Source organism: Haliotis cracherodii, unplaced genomic scaffold (assembly GCF_022045235.1).
Source record: "Haliotis cracherodii isolate W230 unplaced genomic scaffold, xgHalCrac1.p SCAF_7, whole genome shotgun sequence".
In the NCBI taxonomy this organism is placed as follows: Eukaryota; Metazoa; Mollusca; class Gastropoda; order Lepetellida; family Haliotidae; genus Haliotis; species Haliotis cracherodii.
Window position 1 is genome coordinate 30,341,253 of NW_027266330.1, and position 25,045 is coordinate 30,366,297.

General features: G+C 41.5%; 1 protein-coding gene and 1 pseudogene across 4 annotated transcripts in view; both read left to right on the forward strand.

Annotated features, from left to right (window-relative positions):
- The window catches only part of LOC139447723 (uncharacterized), a 41,149-nt gene that overhangs the window by 13,055 nt on the left and 3,049 nt on the right, over window positions 1-25,045 (forward strand). For 3 of the 4 annotated variants that reach the window (XM_071229191.1, XM_071229192.1, XM_071229190.1), the window contains exons 3-13: window positions 1,505-1,564; window positions 2,066-3,151; window positions 4,564-4,610; window positions 5,235-5,351; window positions 5,722-6,421; window positions 12,486-12,643; window positions 13,014-13,072; window positions 22,353-22,419; window positions 24,139-24,179; window positions 24,370-24,601; window positions 24,776-24,862. In XM_071229191.1, coding sequence (XP_071085292.1) covers window positions 4,574-4,610; window positions 5,235-5,351; window positions 5,722-6,421; window positions 12,486-12,643; window positions 13,014-13,072; window positions 22,353-22,419; window positions 24,139-24,179; window positions 24,370-24,601; window positions 24,776-24,862 — 1,498 coding nt within the window. In that variant the 5' untranslated portion in view covers window positions 1,505-1,564; window positions 2,066-3,151; window positions 4,564-4,573. The remainder of the gene's footprint in view (window positions 1-1,504; window positions 1,565-2,065; window positions 3,152-4,563; window positions 4,611-5,234; window positions 5,352-5,721; window positions 6,422-12,485; window positions 12,644-13,013; window positions 13,073-22,352; window positions 22,420-24,138; window positions 24,180-24,369; window positions 24,602-24,775; window positions 24,863-25,045) is intronic. The other variant, XM_071229193.1, reaches the window with a different exon arrangement.
- LOC139447993 (uncharacterized) lies at window positions 9,602-10,959 on the forward strand (annotated as a pseudogene).

Consider the following 25,045-nt stretch of genomic DNA (forward strand, 5'->3'; position numbering starts at 1 on the left):
CAAGTTTTTTCCAGGATAGATTGCCTTTATCATGTGATAATGACATCCTGGTCCCTTATTGTATTTGGACTTAAAACCCAGCATGATAAAAAGAAATCTCTTTTGTTACCCAAAAGCCGTCTACATTCCAATGGAAACATAAATGGAGAACTCAAATCGAAACAAGGGTTCAGTTGACCCTTATTTGTCAACTGACACAGGTCAAACCAACCAAGCTACTCTACTGCCCCAGTCACCCACTGGATTCTTTAAACCCATCTGAAAAAAATCCGTTTATCCTGGGTTGTGATCTAATTGAACAGCATCGACCTGTAAAAAGAGGATTTGCAGTGACATGTTTTACACCTTGTTCCTGTCAGAACTCATCCTCCTACTCCACTATCTCCCACCTCGACCCCTTTCGCCTTGACCCAAGCTCCAACACCCCCACCAATCCCCAAACACCACCCAATTCTATGACTACCAAATAGGGTCCAAAACTTGCTTCCATACAGCAATGTGCTTAAGACGCTGGCTCTGTTGACAGCAATGTTGCTGTGGGTTGTCAGTTTGCTGTTCCCCTACACCCTCCTCGTCAGTTCAGCATCCAAAGACTTGTCTATTATGGTTGAAATGTAGGTGAACTGGTTCACCAGCTCCAGCTTGAAGAAGTTGACGGAGATCACCTTAGGATGCTCGACGCTTTGGTCCATCACGTTTGTCTTCTATCATCTGTGTTTCCTGAGTGGGCTGCCAGAGCCATGTCAACTGAGAAGAGCATGTCTCTCACGAGGGCTTCGTGCACCTTAGCTTTTGTATTCACGTGAGTCAGATTGAACAATTTCCCATCCAATCCTATGTAGAGGGAGATGGTTCAAAGACAGGCTTCAGCATGATTACGAAGAAGATTCCAAACAGGGTAGATACAAGTAAACAGCCCTGCTTTACTCAACTGCAAATGTCGAAAGCCTTAGAGGATGACTGGTCACAAGAATAGTTTTTGCTTTAAATTTGGCAAATGTCAAAGTCAGGTTTACGGATAAGAAGGATAGCATCAGCCAAATGCAACAATGCACATGATTCCCATATAAAGGTAATGCCCATTGCCTTGATTTAAACACCATAGTACTAATACAACTATTGAGTCAGGTGGAGGGCCATCACATGGCTACATGATGTTATCCATCGTCAGGATCTAGGATCGACCTCATGATCAGGCAGATCGAGATCAGCTACCAGAGCCGAGAAATGTTATGTTATTCTCACAGCTTTATGCCAATGTTCACAACAGCAAGAGTATTCCTTCTCTTGTATCTGCACATAGTTTGACATACTACCTTTTAAAGTGGTGATACTTTGCAACTTTGAGTTGTTTATTATAAGATGGAAATGAATGTAATTACGGATAGTTGGCATACGCGTCAACAAAACATACACATAGCTTTGATACCTGAAGAATCATTAAGGCATTATTATCACACCAGCTACTCTTTTGTTATCAAAATACATTTTTCTTCTGTTTCAGATGACAAAGTTGTGATAATATTCGTTTGAAAATGAACGGTTGTCCGAAGTATGGAATCAGGTATGTAAAAGTTTCAAATCTGAATATGACCCGTGAAGATCAAGGGTAGAAAATCAGTCAAATTGCATGGATCGATGATCATGTTGTCAATCACGGGATTCTCTGGTCCAGACTCGTTTATTTACAGACCTCTGTAAATTTACAGACCATATAGCTGGAATATTGCTGAGTGTGGAATTAAACAATAAATAAACAAACAAACAAAATCGCTGTGCTGAGTTGCGTCCCTGGACACGCAAGAACCTATGATAGTGAGTTCGAACCCCGTTTTGCCCCAATTATGTTTCTAGGCTTTTGTCAGCACCATACCCTTCCTCTTGGGTTTCATCAAAAAGGTAAACGTCTGAATCATTTCGGGCTTTCCTCCCACATTAAGCTGACGCCGTGATATAAACTGGAATACTGTTGAAAGCAGCATTGAACTCACCTCACTCAGTGTATCATCTCAGCATCATGTCGAATCAGCTCGTTTATTTGCACAATTGTTTCTGTTCATTTCAGCATGTGGAGGCTGCGCTGAAGAAATAAAACTGAACAAATACACAGAAAAGAACTGGTTTGTGCTTCACGCCCGTGCATCTCTTATCAACATACCAAAGGACCACATTAACAAAAGGGAGTGGAAGAAACACCGGGATCAGTTTATAATAAAGTACAAACAATATATATCAGCTCTGCGAAATAGTGGCGGAGGGATTGTATTTGTACACATACAAGATCTGGATCCCACAGATTGGTGCTTGGACCATTTCCATGAGCTTGTAGACGATCGGCTAAATCTGTTGATAGAAGATGGCAGTTTGTTTGTCAATACATACAGAAAAGACTGGTTCTCAGATGAAAGTGAAAATAAGGGAATCATAGTAACCATCGTTTCACCATCCGAGAGTGTTGTTACTGTTAGTTACAACACAAAACTACCTCTTGACGGAAGCATTGTTGACTCATCATGTGCGACAATCACCGAGCTTCTACAACATCGTGAGAGGATTAAGGAATCGAAACCAACTATCCGAGGATTAGACAGCATTAAATTGCGTCAGAGCAGAAACATTCAGGTGAAAACTATTTTTACAAATTCTGACAAATTTGATGATATTGATACTGTTATTAATAACATTTGGAAGGATCTTAAACTAGGATTCTATGTGAGTGCTTTTACCAAACTCGATTGCGGAGGTTCATTTTATGTTGGAATTGAAGAGAAACCAAAGCCGTATGGTACTTACATAACTAAGTGCCTGAACATCACTGGTTTTGAATGTAAGTACTCCAGAGAAACATTCATAGATCGCTTAAAACAGAAAGTTCAAGGTGAAACACTCATTCTGGCTGATACTGACATCGTTGTAAAAAAAGACCTTATTGATGCAGTATTCCACCAAATGGACGATAAACATAACGCCTATGTTCTCGAAGTAGCAGTGGCAGCTGTTCAGGGACTTGTGTTTTATGACAGAAACGGACCAGAGGCATATGAACTTGATGTAAATGGTGACATCAAGCGGATAGATCCTATGAGCTGGTTGAGACGTATTTCGAAACATCTCATCTAACCATCTTAAAATTGGAAATGGATACGCACTAGTAAGTACCAAATGGGGGCACGGGGACCCAGTCGTCTTAGGCGCCGCGACTCGCTGTGCAGAGTTGCGTCCCTTTGGCACGCCAGAAACCCATGATAGTGGGTTCGAATTCCGGTTCACCCCGATTATGTTTCTAGGTTTGTCAGCACCATACCTGTGCTCGTGGGTTTCACCGAAGTGGTAAATGTCTGAGACCTGCATCACTTCGGGCTTTCCTCCCACATAAAGCTGACACGCCGTGATATAACTGGAATACTGTTAAAGCGGCGTTAAACCCAACTCAAGACTATATTTAGAGCCGTTATATACACCTAAAACATTATTTCATTGTTTTTAAATCTCAAAATGCTTATTTTGGGGGGGAAAAACCCAATAGCGTGATGAATAGATGAGTGAAAAAATATTGGTTACCCAATGAGAAATGTAACAATCCAATTAAAATAGAAACCTTAGAGTAAAAACTCAATTGCTCAAAAAGTTATCTGGAGCTCTGCTAGGTTTACCAATCAATGCAATATACTACACGGCAATTTCAATGGCAGTACACAATAGAAAGGTAGTACAGTATTCACTACATAATATGATGGCAGTGGTCAGTATCAAACACAGAAAATACAGTCGTGTTAGCAAAAGTCAGTGATAATAATATATTTATCTAGCGGCATTGTTGGTCAAGCTTCCGAGAAAGGAATCCGGGGTGATGAGTGATCTTCACACGAAAGCTGGTCTTCATATAATGATATGTGGCACGCTCTTATCCCCTTATATACAGTCTACCCAACCACCTAAAAATATTCACACAGTATCATCGCAACATAGAACATTCCACGTTTCTATAGCACTCGGTACACAGGAAGTTTACACATGACACTAGCATCTAAATATAGTAACTACCTAAAAATATTAAATAAATATTACTACATTCCTTACAACTAATCACTGTTCAAACATGATCCTCTACCGAATCTCAACAGAAACAATGTAACACATTTACAATCATTGTTAAACAAGAAAATACACTGCCGTATAACAATATAAAGTCCGTCAAGAGTTTTTTGACTATGTTGCACTACCAAAATCTTGGTCAAAATAAACTTTGATAGTGTAATGGTGTTGTGACAGAAATATACACTCAACGTTATCAAGAGATTGATGCAGGTTAAAAAACAGAATTGAATGTATATATGTTAAGTAGTTATTTCTTAAATTATGTGGTTGGAATAAAACTTTTGCGCCCGGAGTTTGAGTACTCCATGAACTTGTAGCCTGATAACCGTGAAAATATGAGATGGCAGTCGTATGAGTATCGTCTTTAGTCGTTAGAATTAACCACTGCCTGATACAAACTGTGCCATATACCAACGCTACATAATTTCATGTTTTTGTTATAACTGACTATTTTATTATTTTCAGAACAACTGCGATGACACAATCATCTATGACACATCTAGAGATGAGAGGTTAGTGTTTTAAAAAAAACCTAGGTCCTAGCTTTTATGATGATATAAACATAAACAAAAGGCTAATAAATTGGGATAGATGTGTAATTTGTGCTATATCACTTAGAACTCTATTGAAATGATGATCATATCAGATTTAATGTATATGTCATGAATAATCCCAATCTGCCCAATCCGCGGATTACGTATGGCAATTCCCCGATCCCCGGGAACAGTGACCCTGCTTGCGTAATCAGCATTGGCATTCTTCATTGTGTAATCCCATAGTATGAGCAACGACAACCGTTGATGAACAGAACTCTTTCATTGTAGTCATTCAGGACATTTGTTTACATGGAAGCATCGGAAAAGTCTTACTTTAAAGAAAACACCCTACTGTTATCACCACCCTACTGGATGACACACAGATTGATACCTCAATACCTCAATAAAATAATACTAAAAAAGATTACATTTGAAGTATGATGCATTGTTTGGGGTATAATCGATATAAAACATATGGCCTGTAAGGGAACATTTTCTAGGTCATATAAAATAGAAAATTCTATAATTTTGAAACTGATGAAGTAGTATTGATTATTTATTAGTTTTGAATTATGCATATACTTTCATTGCTGATGACAGAGTGCATTGACAAGAAGCAGGAGAACATTGTCACCATCGCTTCCTTTAATCAGAAACTACCAATTGTGAAGCAGATAGGATCAAGCATCAGCGACATTCACAGACATATGATGAAAGGTAATATTGTTTCATTTTACATTGTGTGCCAATTAACCCTATAGGTTGACATGGCCTACCGGCGGCTAGAGTGCTTTGGATAAATGAATCATCTGTCATCCATCAACCAAACGTTTTCATATAGTAGCAGAACAGTTATCCATTACCCTTAGTTTAAACATCGAAGTTAAAATACCAAACGTGCTAATGCTGACATCAATGTTATGTTGAAGATGATCAACACTTTTTTCCACTGTGACGAGGTTATTATATGAATTGGTAGATGGGTAATAGAGTCTTCATTCTGTTTACTTGAGTTGACTGAAGTATAGAAAACACCAAGAAGTTCACATAGTTCACGTTAATGATCTTTCATTTTGTTCTCTTAAAGAAGCTACATATCCAAGTAACACCGTGCTTAACAAGTGTCTGCATCAACGTCTCCAAGAGCTTTCAGGAAATGGACTTTTCTTTGTCTCCAAGAACCTTTTCGTCTGTGGAGGGTTTTCACAACAAAAGGCATGCCCTCTATCAGCTGATTCCATTCTAGATGTATGCATGATTGTTGAAAACATGCCAGTTACCATATTGACACTAGTCCAAGACAACAGTGAACATGTGGATGAAACAGATACATACTGCTTAACACTTGCGAGAGAGGTAACTATGGCTATACGTTCATTTTGTACAGAACATGTCAGCGCTTTGTATGGCGTGGTTACAGAACGGGACATCAATACCACAGAGAACTTTCAGGGCTTCTTGAAGAGGCTAATAGAACAAAATCAAAAACGATACATTCCAGAGTCTTTGAAAATGCCAAACGAAAAATGGAAATGCACTACACGAGCATTTGCTGCATCAATTGCAATTACATCTTCTGTGTTCTGTGACAATACTGAGAGTCTTTATTTCCTGACTTATGAACAATTCTGTATACTGATCGAGAACATAGACAAGAAAGATGTTACTGTGAGAACAGCGCCATCAAGCGGTGGGAGGACACTGATCCGGGAGGTTGCAACAAGACTGGAGATATCAGGACCGACATTACTTGTCATGGAAACAGAGGATCAGATACAGATTGCAAGGTATCCCGAAAACTTCATACATCATAAGTATCAGCTACATAATAGGATAAAATGTATTCAGGGTTGTATTTTATCCATGATGTATAATTGTAGTTCAAATTTCTGCTGTATCAAAATCTTATGGTGCGCGAGACACATCTGTCAACTGGAGTCTTGATAATATCCTGAGATTTGAAAAGTACTCTGAGGAGCAAACGAAACTATGCCAATATATAATGTATTAGAATTGAAAAAATAGATTAGAATTCAAACACGAAATACTCTTCCCAAATCATTTTAGATATTGGGCTACTGAAAATATTGGAAGGAAAGAACGCACTGCTTCTTGTTTAGTCCAGGAAATTGTACCATTTGGAGGTGGCGGTGTAGTGTCCAAAACCAAACGTGGGACACACGCGATATTTTATCCATGCAGACTGACTTCAAACTCATCCATATTGGCTTTACAGTGACTTCAAACTGACATTTTGCCCTCAAGTCCTTGTTGAACTCGTGGATCTTTTATTATAGGAACAGGGTTCCGCCGTCCCTCCCCGCGCTTCTCATTGTGGACAAATATTCTCAAAAACTAGTCAAGTTAGAGAAATAAAATGATATACACTGATGTTACTGGTCACGATCGCAAATGAGTTTGCAAATTAGTGCATACAGTGTGAAATGGGGACAACGTTTTCTCAGAAACTAATGAAGTTACATAACTGAAAGTTTACATTCTTATCTAAGAGATTCTTGTCAAGAATCCCGTAAGAGTCCCGTAAATGTTTTTTGACAGTGTTATTGCCCGTGATCCATTAATTTTTTAACTTATCCTGCATTACTCCGTATAGCATTTACTGCTGTCTTTGACAGAGACGAACTGTGTGAGATCCAGCTGCTGAAGAAAGTTGTTTTCATCTGTCAAGGAAGCTGCGCCCTCTCCCACACAGTCGGCACGTGACCCGGAAGACATGAAGTCATGTCAAAACACATAACTGCTTTGTCAACCACATGAATCGAACCTATACTGTATCCCTCGTGGAATTATTAAAGCTTTATTTGATCCTGTCTTTCTATTGTTTACTACGACAAAAGTCTGCTGTGTTGTTTCTTGTATTTGGTTTGTCGTGGGTGCGCACATCCTTGACGAGGACTTACGTCGAATGACCAGGTCTTCCCAGTCCGCCACCATACATATGCCGGACTCCTGACTCGCTTTCGTGGAAACGGAACTGCGGCGTTCTTTGAAGCCACTATCTACACTTGCCTCTTCTGCCAGAGCCATTGACCAGGATCTCTCATAGTCCAGTCCTAACAGGGTCGACCACCTACGCACTGTTATGACATTCCAACTTCGCCAGATCGATCATTTGTGCAATCATCTGAGAGCCGCTCTTGCGGAGATCACCGCTACTCGACGGTTGGGTTACTTGACTTCCACGGACTGGGATTCCGAATTCAAGCGTTCTTTACTACGACAACCTTGGTCAGGTCTTACCCTTTTTAATGGTGCCATCTCTGCTACCCACGCCCGAGTCTCCAGCTTCGCCAGAGATGAAACGGCTCTCAGAGCCTTGGAGCATGTCAAGTCCTCCAAAGGCAACTACAAACCGCGCCGTTCCTCTCTCAAGGTCGTCTCCAAACATACCTCACCCTTTCGTGGCCAGACAAGGCGTGTTCGTGGTAGATCTCGTGGCACCTACCAGCCCCGAAGGGATCGTCACCAACGCAAGGGTGCCGATTCCACCTCAAAGCGTTGACTTGCGGGACCTCAACGACTGGGACCTCCCACCCCAAGCCGTTACGGTTTTGGAGAAACTGGTCTATACTGGAGGACCCATTCGTCACAAACGTCATCCGTCAGGGGTACCGGCTCCCATTGGCTGCACTTCCTCCTCTGACGTCTACTCCGACAACAGACGCTTATTCGCCACACCAACTTCAGCCCCTTCACGACAGCATCGTCTCTCTGCAGAAGGAGGCCATAGGATTTTACTCTCCGGTGTTTCTGGTTCCCAAGAAGGGGACCACCAGCTGGCGCATGATACACAATCTCTCCACTTTCAACCGGCGCTACCTGGAACGTCCTTCCTACTTCCGAATTACGACGTTGCGACTGCTCAGGACGAGAATCACAGCAGGCGATTCCCTGATCAGTCTCGATGTCCAGGACGCCTATCTTCATGTACCCATCCAACCCAACGACCGACGCTTCCTCAGGTTCATTTTCAATGGTACCCTGTACCAGTGGGCGGTCCTACCATTTGGAATATCCACGGCCCCGTGGCTTCCCCGGATCACCCGGCCGGTCGCCGCCTACCTGCACCTGAGGAACATCAACTTCGATCCATACATCGACGATTGTCTCCTCAACAATCGGGACTCGACGTTGCTACTGAGTCACAGGGATTTTACCCTGCGGCTCTTCAATCAGTTGGGTTGGATCATCAATCAGACAAAGTCGGAGCTGACCCCATCGTTCCGTCTGCAGTTTATCGGGGGCCTGTTTCTCACGGATCAGGACCTCCTTCAAGTCCCCAGAGACAGGTGGTTGAAAATCCTCGCTCATCTCTTCCCTGCCCTCCAGCAGGCTCGAATTCTCCGCAAATGGCAGGTTCTATTGGGTCTCCTCACATCGGCTCAAGACCTGACTGCCAGAGGTCGCCTCCAACTCCGTCCAATTCAATGGTTTCTCGCTCCCTTTATCTGGCAGCAGGATCCGGAGTCCCTCATCGTCCTCCAGGTCCACCTCCACCCCTTCCTCCGATGGTGGACGGTGGAATCGAACGTCTGCGGCGTCGTCTCCTTGACCGCGCTACAGCCCTCCCTTCACCTGTTCGTCGACGCATCCAAACAGGGTTGTGGGGCTCATCTGGGGACTCAAACAGTTGCAGGGCTGTGGTTCAGAGATCGACTCCACTGGCACAGCAACAACCTCGAACTCGAAGCTCTCATCCTGGCCATCTCCCATTGGCAGAGCATTCTCAGTCACGTCCAGTTGACCATCTCCACGGACAACATCAACGTGGTGTGGTGTCTGAGGAATCAGGGTTCTCTCCACTCTCAGTCCCTGCTCAACCAGACCTTCCGATTCTTCGACCTGGCGGACCGCTTAGACCTGCAATTCCTTGTTCAGCACATTCCAGGTTGCAAGAATGTTCTGGCAGACGCTCTGTCCTGGCCGGACAAGGTGGCTCCCACCGAATGGCAACTCCACCCAGAGATCTTCACCGTCCTTTGCCAAACGATCGAAACTCCAAACATCGATCTGTTCGCCACGTCTCAGAACTGCCAGCTGCCGACTTACATCTCGCCAGTCCCGGATCTGGCCGCTGTAGCAGTCGACGCCTTCAGTGTTCCCTGGGAGGGATTAAGCGCGTACGCTTTTCCGCCTCCGGTTCCTCAAAAGATCCAGGCCACTCGACACCTGACACTGATTTTGGTCGCGCCTTGGTGGCCTGCCAAAAGTTGGTTTGTCGACCTCCGAAACATCGCCAGAGACAACCCTCTAGAACTGCCGGTGTGGTCCACACAGTCGGTTGCCACACCCAAGTCCCGCTTGGTTTCGTCTGCACGCCTGGCACATCTAGGAGCCAAGGGCTATTCGACTAGAGTGTCCAAGGCTATTGCTTTCGCCCATCGTCCATCTACACGGGGACTATATGATGATAAATGGTCCTCGTTCCAGGCATTCTGCTCTGACAAGCACCAGGATCTGATGACGGCGTCACCGCAGTTCCTGGGTGAGTTTCTTCTGTACTTGCGCAGCACACGTCCATTAAAAGGCTCTACCATCTCCACGTACCTGGTCGCCATTAACTCCATCCTTGCCATCCCGGACAACTGGAGAATGACGAAAATTCCCGAACTTCAGGCGTTGCTGCACTCGTTTTGTCTCGAAGACCAGAAAGCCAAGTTCAGACCGCCTGCATGGGATCTGAATGTGGTCTTAAAGGCTCTTCGGGAGGCTCCCTTCGAACCACTCTACACGTCTTCCTTTTACAACTTAACGAAGAAGACGGTGTTTCTACTGGCCTTGGCTACTGCCGCCCGGGTTAGTGAGCTCCACGCCCTAGACCTCTCTCGTGTCCGGTTTGAACGCGGGACTCTTGGCGCAGTTCATCTTGGGCTGATCTGGGACTTCATCGCAGAGAATCAACTCCCAGGACAGCCTGATAGATCCTTCACCATCCCTCCCCTTTCGTCGATTGTAGGTGCCGACGACGTGGAGGAGCTTTTATTATGCCCTGTTAGGGCCCTGAAGGTTTTCCTGCGATGGTCTAAAGCCTGCCGTAAGTCTAGGAAACGCCTTTTCCTACCGGTCTCCCCTTCGTCGCTGTCGGAGGTCAGCCGGAATACTATCTCCCTGTGGCTCCGGGCGGTCATCCTCCAAGCTTATAAAGTCGCCGGATTGGACCCCCCCAAGGCCAACAACCCACACGAGATTCGGGCGGTCGCGTCTACCATGGCTCTTCACAGTAAATGTTCCCTAAAGTCCATCATGGAAGGCTGTTTTTGGCGATCCGACACCGTTTTCGCCAGCCACTACCTTCGTGATGTAGCCTTGGAAGATGTCGCCGGCGTTCATAGCTTTGGTCCCCTGGTGGTAGCTCAACAGGTCACCAACCCCCGACGCCACTGATTCTCCATTACCCGGAGCGGGGCCCGTCGAACTCTCTGGTGTTTATCACCCCAGATTAGAGCTCTACTGAGTTCCGCATTCGCTCTTAGGTCAGTTCTAGTTTTGGCATTCCCGCCTCATACTATTTCTGTCACCTATTTCGGGTTCCCTCTTTTGCATCGACTCTCGTTTCCTTCGACAGGAATGGTCGCAGGTGTTCCGGTCATCTCTTGTCCATGCGGTGCGGTTTCATCGGACCTTTGTCAAGGGTTTTCTTCTGGCTCACATCTGAAGGTATGCCCACCGGCCGTGCCGTCTGATAAAGATGCAATACGGAGTAATGCAGGATAAGTTAAAAAATTTAGTAAAATCTAAATATTTTTTACATTTGTATACTTATCCTGCATTACGAAGTATAAGTGCCCCCCTGCGCTCCGCTTCCTCCCCACGAAGTTTCCGATCTTGTGTTAAAGCAGTTACGTGTTTTGACATGACGTCATGTCTTTCGGGTCACGTGCCGACTGTGTGGGAGGGGGCGCTGCTTGCTGGACAGATGGAAACAACTTTCTTCAGCAGCTGGATTTCACACAGTTCGTCTCTCTGTCAAAGACAGCAGTAAATGCAATACGGAGTAATGCAGGATAAGTATACAAATGTAAAAAATATTTAGATTTTACTAAAATTTTACGTCGTCGATAGTGTGAGCATTGGGGGACAAGTTTTCCAGAAACTACTGAAGTTAGCTCTTCTCAGAGACACTTATCAATACTGAGTTATTTTTTCCGAGAAGGGAATTTTTGTGTGTATTAATTTTAGATTTAATCATTTTTGTCTGATACGGTAATATAAAACAACCTTACTGCCTATTTATTCTTAAGGTTTTTTAGAACTCATTTTTAAAAATTCATATTCACTACTATATGAACAAAACAAAATTCTAATATGCCCCATGGTGGGGGATAGTAATAACGCTGTTTTCTTGTTTTCATTGCTACTGTACAATTGCTGTCTTTCAACTTTACAAATGCTACATGATTTCATATGTATGTTGGTATATTTTCTCTTGCTCTCTCTTTTGGTTAATACTGATTACATTAACTTTTTTGATAAATCACCTAACGTAAAATTGTATGTATATACCTGTTATATTTACACCTGAAAAAGTGTTAAGCTCCGCCTCTGTATTTTCATATATTCTGAAATTGCATGTCTACATAAGATTTTGTTTTGTTTCTAACATACCACTGATACCAAATGAGACATGGTATCATGACACTGTATATTCCTCCAGGTGTTATCGCGGCCATAATATGTGATATGAAGAAGGAAAGGAAGGAATTCAAAGGGTAATTTGAAATAGCTATGGAATGGTTACAAAAAATGTTGTTATGTAATGGAGTTAGGTTTCTGCATTTCAGAACCATTGTCTGATCTTAATATCATATTTGTGTTCCCTTACATCACCAGGGGGATGGACACTTGCTCTTTCACAGCTACATTTGAAGAATGGAAAAAGAAACTAGAAACAGGGACATGGTCAATGGGTGTAATCAATATGGTGACCAACTGCCAAGACTGCCCTCCTGTGCCTGGTCTCTCTGGCAAATCATGGACATTCATCCCGGGTACTTCATGTCAAATTATGAAACAGTCAAAGAAGCTAATTGATAGAACTGATTGTTACTGATAATCTAATATGAAAAGTCAAATTATAGACACCCAAGCAACCTGCAGTACACGTTGTCACATTTCTGATATACCCAACTCACTACTTATTTGTGGTTAAACTAACCTACCAACAATGTAAGTCGTAGTCAGAATGTATAGAATTTCCATCAGGGCACGCCACCATCATTTTGGAGGATAGCCAAAAGTGGTAAAGTTTTTCAATGTTCCTCAGCTTGTGCTGACAGAAGGTGTTATAAACAACCGTTATTAACCCCCTTGTGTTTTTATGTGAAGAAGAATAAACAAGATGTGCATCTTCTGTTTTAGGCGGTGCATCAATTCCTAAAAAAACCCGAAGTGACATCCACCTACATCCACAAACAGAGGTAATCACAATATATTTTATTTTCAACATTATACACCTGGTAAAAAAAAATATCCTAAAATATTATTAATTTTTAAACACTATAAATAAGATATTTTCATCGTTTTATATTAATATCTTGATTAATTTAGTGATTTTATTAACGTTATTACAGCGATATCACGACAGCCAGGGAAAGTTGAGCACAACTTAGTGGACGATAGTAAGAACATCGTTAGGTCAAGATGACCCAGAATCAGCCACAGTCTCAAGTTGTAATCAGCATGGCATACTCAGGGCCTTTTCATCGCAGAAATAGTGATGTGATGGTTTACTGATGAAGCCATACAAGTTGGACATACCCGTTGGATTCCGTTTATATTCCTTTAAGATATATATCGTTTGCCGGGTCTCATACTCGTATATATAAGTAAGGGTGTTTAACTTTGAAATTGCACAACTCTGCAAATATTTCATCAAGAGATGTGATCGAGTGAGTGAGTTTTGGCTTAACGCCGCTTTTAGCAATATGTTCTTCTCTATAGTAGATAGGTCTATAGGCCCTATCGCCAATTCAGAAAACAAGCAAGACTGAAGACTGTAGTGAAAGTTTATAAACACGGTTCAGTTCATATATTTCATAGCGTGTTGAAGTCTCACTTGTGACAGATTGACTGCAATAAATAAGAAAATATAGCATGACATAATGCTATTTTACATTGTGGTACTATTACAACCTTATGTAACAAACTTCACCAATAAAGATATATTTTTACAAAGTCTACAACTTTGAAATTCTGGAGAACCGAAACATGTCAGTCAAGTCATATAACCAATATTTCTACAAATAAGCATTTACTGTTAAATAATAAGTTTGAAAAGCCCTCGCAAAACAACCTGTTGCAAAATCTATTTTTAACACCTCGTGCAAAGCGAGTGAGTTTTGAATGCAGCAAACAGCTTTGAAAGCCTTGTGAAAATACAGACTAAATAACGTGACTGAATACTATAGAAAGTGCTGCTTATAAGTTAATAATATTAACACAAAATGCTTCTAAGCAAAGACTGCTAATAAAGTAATTCATACCGTTTGTAGACCATCTATTCTTCCAAAAGAATAACCCACATGGTACTGATGGCAGGCAGGCCAGCGACATACTTCCAAAATAAAACCTACCAGCAGTTATCCCCCTTTGTAACCACGAAAATTGCAACCCGCTAAAAAACAAACTTGACAATAAATCACTGCTATTTGCACTAGGGTTAATCATATCAATTCTCCGACAATCTATCTGGAACACATAAATACCAAATAATAATTTTATCATTTTGGCCGTAACACACTGGCCCCCTAATTGGGATGATTAAATCATACCAATTACAAATATGAACACAACAGGCCAAATAATGAATCTTGGAGAAATATTTCCACATGAAATGTTCACTCAGTCAATATTGTGTCTCATTCGAAGACACTTTGTTACCTTGGTAACCAAATGTTCACCGACAATCACAGGATTGCAACAACAGACAGCATTTGCACTAGGAAAGTTGATTCTAAGCAAATGTCTACTTAGAGATAGGTTGAAAAGGTCACCACAATGTCACAATGACCTATGCCTTCAATTCACAGTCTGCTTCCAACAGTAAGCACAGCTTATCAATGGGACGAACCAGTTCTGACGACTTGGTTCTCACTTTAACACTGCGAACAAAGCCTTTGTTATCTGGAAATGTCTCCACTACTTTGCCCATAGCCCACATATTTCTTGGTGAGGAATCCATAAGAAGGACAATATCCCCAACACATACATTTTTCTTTGGTACTAACCACTTTCGCCTTTCTTGAAGCAATGGCAAGTACTCCTTGACCCATCTTCCCCAAAAGATATCGGCAAGATACTGTACTTGACGCCACTTTCGTCTCGCAATATTGTCATCCTTGTGAAACATGCCCGGGGGTAAGACTTCTCCAGCTGTATGTAGTAATAGATGGCTTGGTGTAAGAGGTGTCAGGTCATTTGGATCAGACGATAACTCTGTAATCGGTCTGCCATTCAATATAGCCTCAACTTCACAAAATAAAGTTTGCAATGCTTCATCATCCAAATGGACTACTTGAGTATGTAGTAAGGAATAGAGTACCTTTCTCACTGAGCGTATCAAACGTTCCCACACACCTCCATGTGTTTCTGCAAGAGCTCCTTGCAGATCTGTTCATGATTCCATGAATTAATTGATTCTCGAAGCTCTTTTTCACACCCTACTAAATTTGTGCCATTATCTGATCGAATAACTTTCGGCATACCTCTTCTGGCAACAAATCTCCTGATGGCGTTAATACAAGAACTTGTGTCGAGGGTACTGGCTACCTCGAGGTGAATTGCCCGTATCGATAAGCAAGTAAAGAGTACTCCATATCGTTTGACAAGTGATCGACCTCGCTTGACATAGAATGGTCCAAAGAAGTCCATGCCAACCCGAGTAAAGGGTGGCTCTTCAGGAGTCAGTCGGTCGTCGGGTAGATTTGCCATCTTTTGGTTTCCTTCTTGTGCTCTATACCTTCGACAAATCACACATTTGGATAACAGTCTCTTAATGATGGATCCAGCACCAGGAATCCAGTACTTCTGACGCAATGTGCTAAGCATACTATTCTTCCCAAGATGACCTACTTCCTTGTGAATATCCGTAAGTAGCATGGTAGCAACGGTATCCTCTCTGGGCAACAAAATAGGGTGCTTTGCATCATAGGAAATATCTGCATGATCAAGACGACCTCCAACTCTTAGAATACCATCAATGATGATAGGGTCTAACTTGTATATAGCACTTGATCTTTTGACAGATTTACACCGCCCATGTTGTGATGACCTTAGTGCTTCTATCTCGCTTGAGAAATGCTGATGCTGTATGTAGCTGATCAATGATTTTTCAGCTTCATTAATCAATTCTGGTGTCAAAGGCAAGGACTGCATCCCATTCCAACCCATTTTGTTTCCAACTGTGTTTGAACTTTTCAACTTTTTCTTTCTCACACAGTGATGGAGATAACTTCTTACAAGTAGAAGGCAAGCTGTAGCCCTTTTCAGTTTGGCCCAACTTGAATAGTAGTTCAAAAGCTTTGTCATGGCATCTTGTGACTTTTTGACAATAGTAGCATGTACAGGCTTCTTTTTCTTCACTTCAGCATCATCCGCACTTAATGAAAGTGAGAACTGCCTATCTTGTGGCCAATCAGCCTCTAAATTCCACAGAAACTGTGGACCATGAATCCAGTAGTCTGCTTTAAGGAATTGTTTCATATTCAAACCTCTTGATGCTGCATCTGCTGGATTTCGTTGTGAATCAATGTACCTCCACTGTTCTTTCTTGGAACCTTCTCTGATCACTGTAATTCGATTGGCGACAAAAGTGTGGAATCGTGCTGTTTCGTTGGTTACGTAGCGTAAAACAGCCATACTGTCTGTCCAAAACCATACTCTGTCAAACGAGTAATCTATGTCGGCAAGTATCTGTGTGCTTAGACGGACTGCCACAGTTGCTGCAGTAAGTTCCAGTCTTGGTATAGTTATCTTCTTCAAAGGAGCGACACGTGATTTTGAAGTGATAAGTGTACAATGTGATTCATTCTTCGCATTGCAGAGCCGAATGTACGCTACTACCCCATATCCATATTCACAGGCATCTGAGAACATATGTAACTCACACCATGTTACATCTCTGAATTCTGATGGTTTGTAACATCTTGGTATAGACATAGTTTCTAGTTGTGGAAGGCAATCCAGCCACTGTATCCAACTAAGTTGACAATCTTCGGGTATTAGTTCATCCCAGCTGTTTCCTTGACGACAGAGATTATGTTGCAGAATTTTGGCTTTCAAAATAAATGGAGCAGCGAATCCCAGTGGTCATATACAGAGCTGATGACAGATAGCAGACCTCTTCTTGTATGTGGCTTGTCCTTGATCTGCATTTTAAATCCAAAAGTATCTGACTCAACTGACCAATACACACCCAAGGCACGTTCAGAAGGGTTATCTTCACATGACAAATTCAGGTTTTTGACATCCTTGGCTCGTTCATCAACAGGTACAGATTCTAACACCGCATGATTGTTACTAATCCATTTTGTCAGTCTGAATCCTCCGAGAAGACACAAAGAGTGTGCATCATGGATAAGTGAAATGGCCTTAGCTTCATTAGCAACTGATGATAGGTAGTCATCCACATAAAAACTCTTCATAATTCTGTCTGCAAGATCTGCGTCAAACAGTGTTTGATCAATAGCTGTTTGTCTAAGTGCTGCATTTGAGCAACTGGGTGAAGAGATAGCTCCAAATAAATGTACTAACATTCTGTAGACAACTGGTTCTCTAGAAATGTCTCCATTAGGCCACCAGTAAAAACGTAGACAATCACAGTCTTCCTTAGGTACCCTCACTTGATAAAACATTGATTCTATGTCGGCCATTATAGCTATTGGTTCCTGTCGAAAACGTAGAAGAATGCCAGTCAAACTATTCATCAAGTCTGGACCACTTAGGAGCTGACCATTCAAAGACACTCCTTCATATGTAGCGGTGCAGTCAAAGACGACACGTATCTTGTCAGGCTTGCGAGGGTGGTATACCCCGTGGTGTGGTATATACCAGACTCTACCGTCCTCCCTGTCCAACTCCTCGTCAGGAACTCTCTCTGCATAACCCTTGTCAAGAATGTTTGCCATGAAATCTGTGTAGTCTTTCTTAAATTCAATGTTCTTTGTTAGTTTCCTCTTCAAGGCACCAAGTCGCTGCTGAGCTTGATTGTGGTTGTCTGGCAGTTTAACATCATCTTTCCTGAATGGAAGATTCAGGTAATAATGACCATCTTTTTGTTCAATAGTATCATGTATTTTCTTATTAAATCTCCTATCTTCCTGGGAGTATTCTTTCTTATCATCTGCTATACGTTCAGAGAAGTCAAAGGTCATTGATTGCCTAACCAGGTGTTCAAGTTGTTCAACTTCTTGAATGGCAAGTACTTCTGTTCTGTTGACAAAACAAGTTGTGTGCTGTTCCTCTGTGGACTCCATGTCGTCTGAAAATCTAACAACATTCCACACAATCCAACCTAGCATAGTCTTTGCTGCATGCGGGGTGCCACGAGGACCTATTTTTAATTCAAATGGTGTGTAAGCATCGGGGACATTGTTTCCAATTAATAGTCCAATTTCTGCATCCAACTCTGGAAGCTGTAGGTCACTTAAGTGAGACCAGTGAGAAATATCATTCTCTGTAGGTATGTGACTATTGACACAGGCATCATAGCTTTAGTGTAGACCTTTGGCAGTCTGATCGAGTTCTCCATTTGTAAATCACAAACTTCCAGTCCGTTAATAGCATAGGTCTGCATTGTATGCGGAGTTCCCATAGTTTCTATGGTGATTTTCATTCTTTTCCCTTGAACACCAAGTTCCTTTCTTAACTTCTCTGTACAGGAGGAGACGCTGCTCCCTGGGTCCAGAAATGCATAGGTTTTCACTGTCTTCAAACCATCCTTCATCTTGACAACCACGGGAATAATAGCCATAGCACAATCAATGTCACTGATCCCCATATCAGAATCACATTGGCTGGGATGCTCTGCACAGGCACTTGCAATGGTCTTTTCACTTGTCACGGAATGGTCTGTCTTAGAGTTCTGTTCAGAGTTTCGAAAGCCTTGGTTCTCCATATGCAGTAAAGTTTGGTGCCGACCTTGACACTGATTACACCTGGCCTTGAAATAGCAAGTCCTACTAAGATGACCTCTCTTAAGGCATCTGAAACAAAGACCTTTTGTTTTCAGGAAAGAAATTCTTTCTGCATAAGGTTTTCCTGTTAACTTCTCACACCTCACAAGACTGTGCTGTTGGGAATAACAATACAAACAGGGTTTTCGCAATGATCTGGTTTCAAAGGGATATAGGCTACCATTCCTGCCACTCTGATTACCAGTTGTGTTATCATCTTGTGTCTGTTCCTCTGTTTCAAGTGTATTAACCTGACTAGCAGCAAAGGTATACTTAGTCTTGTTTGCAGATACTGTTTTCTTGTGCACCATCTTTCCTGTGTTCTCGTCCTTTCTTAGCGCATCTTTTCCAAACATGGGATCATTCGCCTTTCTGGCCTCATTCTTCACAAAGTCCACTAGACTGTCAAAACTTACAGTTCTCTTCCGCTCTCTCAAGTTCTGTACTACACCCCTGAACTTCTCCTGATACTGATAGGGTAGTTTTCCAACTATTCTCTTAATGTTCTCAGAAAAGTCAAGTACTCTGACATAAGGCATACTTTGCACTGCATTTTGACATTCACACAGGAAAATTGAGAAATCATCAAGAGCTTTGGCATTATCAGCTTTAATAAGTGGCCAATCTAACACTTTTTTCACAAAGGCATTCACAATGGTCTCTTCATTTCCATAGCGTTCTTCAAGTTCTTTTAATGCAGCTGGATATCCCTGCTCCGAATCTAAATAGCCATAGCCGCTGACAATCTTGTTCGCTTCCCCAGAAGTGAACTGCTCTAAATAGTTCATCTTCTCATCCTCACATTCTGAATTCATCACAATTTTAGTTCTGAACTGTCTCATGAATTTGCGGTACTCGAGTGGATTCCCGCTAAACTTTCTGATGTCAGGAACTGGTTTCCGCAATTGTCGCACCACCGACAATATAACCTCGTCAGTATGAACAGGTGGTGAGGAAGATACACTTTCTTGTTCATCAGGCGACTGAACAAAGATACGACTATCACTACGTCTGGATGTGTTCTGACCTGTATATCTCCTCTCCCTATGACCTAGCTCATGCTCTTCTATGTCATTTCTATCATCACGACGTCTGGATGTGTTCTGACCTTTATATCTCCTCTCCCTATGACCTAGCTCATGCTCTTCTATGTCGTTTCTATCATCACGACGTCTGGATGTGTTCTGACCTATATATCTCCTCTCCCTATGACCTAGCTCATGCTCTTCTATGTCGTTTCTATCATCACGACGTCTGGATGTGTTCTGACCTGTATATCTCCTCTCCCTATGACCTAGCTCATGCTCTTCTATGTCGTTTCTATCATCACGACGTCTGGATGTGTTCTGACCTTTATATCTCCTCTCCCTATGACCTAGCTCATGCTCTTCTATGTCGTTTCTATCATCACGACGTCTGGATGTTTTCTGACCTATATATCTCCTCTCCCTATGACCTAGCTCATGCTCTTCTATGTCGTTTCTATCATCACGACGTCTGGATGTGTTCTGACCTGTATATCTCCTCTCCCTATGACCTAGCTCATGCTCTTCTATGTCGTTTCTATCATCACGACGTCTGGATGTGTTCTGACCTGTATATCTCCTCTCCCTATGACCTAGCTCATGCTCTTCTATGTCGTTTCTATCATCACGACGTCTGGATGTGTTCTGACCTATATATCTCCTCTCCCTATGACCTAGCTCATGCTCTTCTATGTCGTTTCTATCATCACGACGTCTGGATGTGTTCTGACCTATATATCTCCTCTCCCTATGACCTAGCTCATGCTCTTCTATGTCGTTTCTATCATCACGACGATCAAGAACAGACTTCTTCGCCTCTGTGATAGCTAGTTCCGTGTTCAACTCAAGTTTTTCTTCTTCAATCTTAAGTTTCAATTTCCTAAGTTCTAGATCCTGCTTTCTCTCTAATGCAGCTGCCCTTGCCGACAGTTCTGCACTCTTCTGTTCCTCCCTGAGCAGTGCTGAGGCTACTGAACTCACCCTTGAAACAAGTGATCTGTTACTTCTACTTGTCCTGGACCTTACTTCATGCCTCTCCAAATTAACAGATTCAATGCATTCTTTGTCCTTAATTTGTAGCCATGTAGTAACTCTATCTTTGAAGCTATAAAGATGCTCACTCTTTGTTCTTAAAACCATTTTGAAGTCTGGCACTATGTCACACTGCAAACATAATTCTTCATAGTCACACTTGGATTGCATAAACTCTTCATATGTGAATAGCCAGTCTCTATAAGCACCTTGTACATAACAATAATCATCTTCATTGAGCATCAAAGAATCAATATGTTCTTCTACTTGTTTGAAGTTCTTACAAATACCACGTATTTTCTTTTCTTTTGTTTCCATGCGGTATTGAAGACCTTTCTCTGTCTCTTTTCTAATCCTAGCCCCTGCTCTACCATCAGTACTTGTGAGATTATCATCATCGGTCTGAGATTTCTTTTCGTCGTTACTCATGTTTGGGTAAAACGTCAATATTTGTTCTTCTCTATAGTAGATAGGTCTATAGGCCCTATCGCCAATTCAGAAAACAAGCAAGACTGAAGACTGTAGTGAAAGTTTATAAACACGGTTCAGTTCATATATTTCATAGCGTGTTGAAGTCTCACTTGTGACAGATTGACTGCAATAAATAAGAAAATATAGCATGACATAATGCTATTTTACATTGTGGTACTATTACAACCTTATGTAACAAACTTCACCAATAAAGATATATTTTTACAAAGTCTACAACTTTGAAATTCTGGAGAACCGAAACATGTCAGTCAAGTCATATAACCAATATTTCTACAAATAAGCATTTACTGTTAAATAATAAGTTTGAAAAGCCCTCGCAAAACAACCTGTTGCAAAATCTATTTTTAACACCTCGTGCAAAGCGAGCGAGTTTTGAATGCAGCAAACAGCTTCGAAAGCCTTGTGAAAATACAGACTAAATAACGTGACTGAATACTATAGAAAGTGCTGCTTATAAGTTAATAATACTAACACAAAATGCTTCTAAGCAAAGACTGCTAATAAAGTAATTCATACCGTTTGTAGACCATCTATTCTTCCAAAAGAATAACCCACATGGTACTGATGGCAGGCAGGCCAGCGACATACTTCCAAAATAAAACCTACCAGCAGTTATCCCCCTTTGTAACCACGAAAATTGCAACCCGCTAAAAAACAAACTTGACAATAAATCACTGCTATTTGCACTAGGGTTAATCATATCAATTCTCCGACAATCTATCTGGAACACATAAATACCAAATAATAATTTTATCATTTTGGCCGTAACACAATATTCCAGCAATATCACAGCGGGTAACACCAGAAATGGGCTTCACACATTGTACCCATGTCGGGAATCGAACCCGGGTCTTCGGCGTAACGAGCGAACGCTTTAACCACTTGGTTACTCGACCGCCCCGGTAAAGATGTGAAGACAGTGATTAGTATGTGCTACAGTTTCCCGTCAACACCATTTTTCAAAATAAATTTTACAGGTGACGGAGGGAGTCCGCCACAAGCCAGAAGAACATTTATGGGAAACCGTAAAGTCCCTTGAGGACGGTAAGCCCTTTATTTTGGTTTCTTTCGTGTAGAGTTTATCTACAATTGGCCTGCTTGCCGTAAAAGGCCACTATGCTTGTCGTAAGAGGCGACTAACGGGATTAGTTGGTCAGACTTGATGACTTGGTTGATGCATGTCATCGTATCCCAATTCCGTGGATCGATGCTTATGATGTCAACCACTGGATTGCATGGTCCAGACTTGATTATCTACAGACCGCCGTCATTATAGCTGGAATATTGCTGAGTGAGGCGTTAAACACAAACAACAACAACATCATACAGTTGTGATTTACTTGATTTCATGCATTGTTTGTGTATGAACGAGCAATGCGGCGTCTACAGTGCTCCGAGTGTGTACGGCTTATTAACATGCAGGAAACTGACAGAAGTCAGAGTTTAACAGTCTGTGATTAGCAGACTATGGAACAGGTACTAACAAACCCAAAAGTCGACCATGGACCCCTTTCAGAGCGTCCCAGGTCAACGACAAGAGTGCAGGGACGATTGATTCGAAAACCAGGCTCAATCTCAATGCTGCAGACTATCATAAGACTATTAGAGAGGGAGTTATGATTAAAATCGTCTACATGAAGCTGACTCCACGGCCACGTCTTGTTACAAATCGTCATGTAGCCAACAGATGTCAATGGTGTACACGACGTTGAAGCTGTGGCTAAGGGCGCTGTCATTAGATTCAGAACTTTATCAACTAGATTACCAGATAGAGTTTCCATTTTTACACCCGTATCAACGACGATTTTAATGGCTCTGGAATATATAGTAAACAGTTAAAACAAAAGGATTTCAGTATTTTTTAAACTCGCTGTCCTACGGTATGAACATATTGCATGCAGAGAAGAAGAAGAAGAAGTTTATTCATTAATGAAGGCCACATGGCCCAGAGTTCATTCACAGGAAGAATATATACTATGCACGTGCACAAATTTTCTTACAACAAACGATCATCTTTTCGGGGTTTTTTGGTTGTTTTTTTTGTACATTCAGTAAAGTAACCGCACTAAAGCCAACCATCGGTCGACATTTGAAGAGGTCATGATGCAATGATGTCGTTTTGGCCTTTCACTCTATACTTTTGAATATTTATGAAAGGGCGAAGATTTCGCATCCCTTATGATGAAAGAATCACGGTCAAGCATGTCATGCTTGTCTGTGTTGATTTTTCCATCACAAAGTATAAATATTTCAACGTTTCATCCCTAAAGGATCTTTTGAATACACTGAATGAAAAAGAAACGTCACATCATGAAAAGATTTCATGAAAGTTTCCCATTGAAATATCAATTCATTTGTTTTAAGGTATCTCATTTTTGACATTTCTCTGTAGCCAAATGTTATGTTAACGGCCAAAAATGACACAAATATGCATATGGTTGGTCGCCAAAATGCAGCTTAACAAACGACCATGCTTTCCATGATTATCAAAATGCACTTGTGTTTCCTTGTGCCTTTTCTGATAAACGGCAACCCAATACGTGGATCCAACATTCTTGCATCGATACTATTGCGTCTACTGTCAAACTTCACTACTGGTTGTAATGTGTTCCCAATTTGTTCATTGTTATCATACAACTATTACTAAAAAGTAATATCTCTTACAACTTTGGTAAATGAAAGGTACTTACAAGTATCCCATATTTTTTAAAAAAAGCATATGTAAACTGTATTAACTTTATCAACTTGTTTCTGATCTTGCAGATTTGCACAAGGTGAAAGCGGAAAATGAAGAACTGAGGATGGTAAACATTAAAATACACTTACCTTAACTTGGAGAGTGAGTTTAATCATCAGGGAAACATCAGGCAGCCGTAGTGGTATTATAAAAAAAATATATATTTGTCTATCCTCACGATAGCACACAATTTCTATTACCATGGAAGTAAAGTAACCGTGATGAAATGTTCTTCTCCTGACATTGATATTTATCAGATAAATGAGGACTTCACCAGCGTTCTTGAGACCGCATCTGTGGGTGGATTCTCTAGGGACAGTGGCATGGGCAGTGCCAGAAGCAGCATCTACAGCACATGTAGTTCTGCTGCCAGTGGTGGTGCGAATCCAGAGCAACTGTCTGCACCAGAGAAACATATAGGAGGTCTTAAAGTGCTCAAAATCTTAAAAAAGAAGCTAACATCTGAATCAGTCAAGTCAAAGAAACAAGGTAGATAGCATTAACTTCTAGTTACACTTGACGCTTTGGGAATAATGGTAACGCTGTAACAGGAAATTATGGTTTTACATCCACATACTTCAATATCGTGGGCCAATGTTTTAATGTTTTAAGAATAGTGTTACTCTTTCATTTATGATGCAAAGAATATGCTTGCTGTTGCAGCTCCAAAGATCCCCACCTACCTTCTGGACAACACAGCTGTGTACATCCTAACAAATCAATTAAATCACTCACCGATTTTTCTGATATGTAAGTCCTGTACATGTATAAGTGATACATTAATTATGTTTGCATTTTTGCAGACGTCAGCAGACGCCTTCCTAGAGGTGTACACACAATTTGTAGCTCTACATTTTGTAACTTATAATTGTAAATGTCCTTCTTTTAAAATGCCCATATTTATAAAGACGTCATTTCTATATATATATTAGA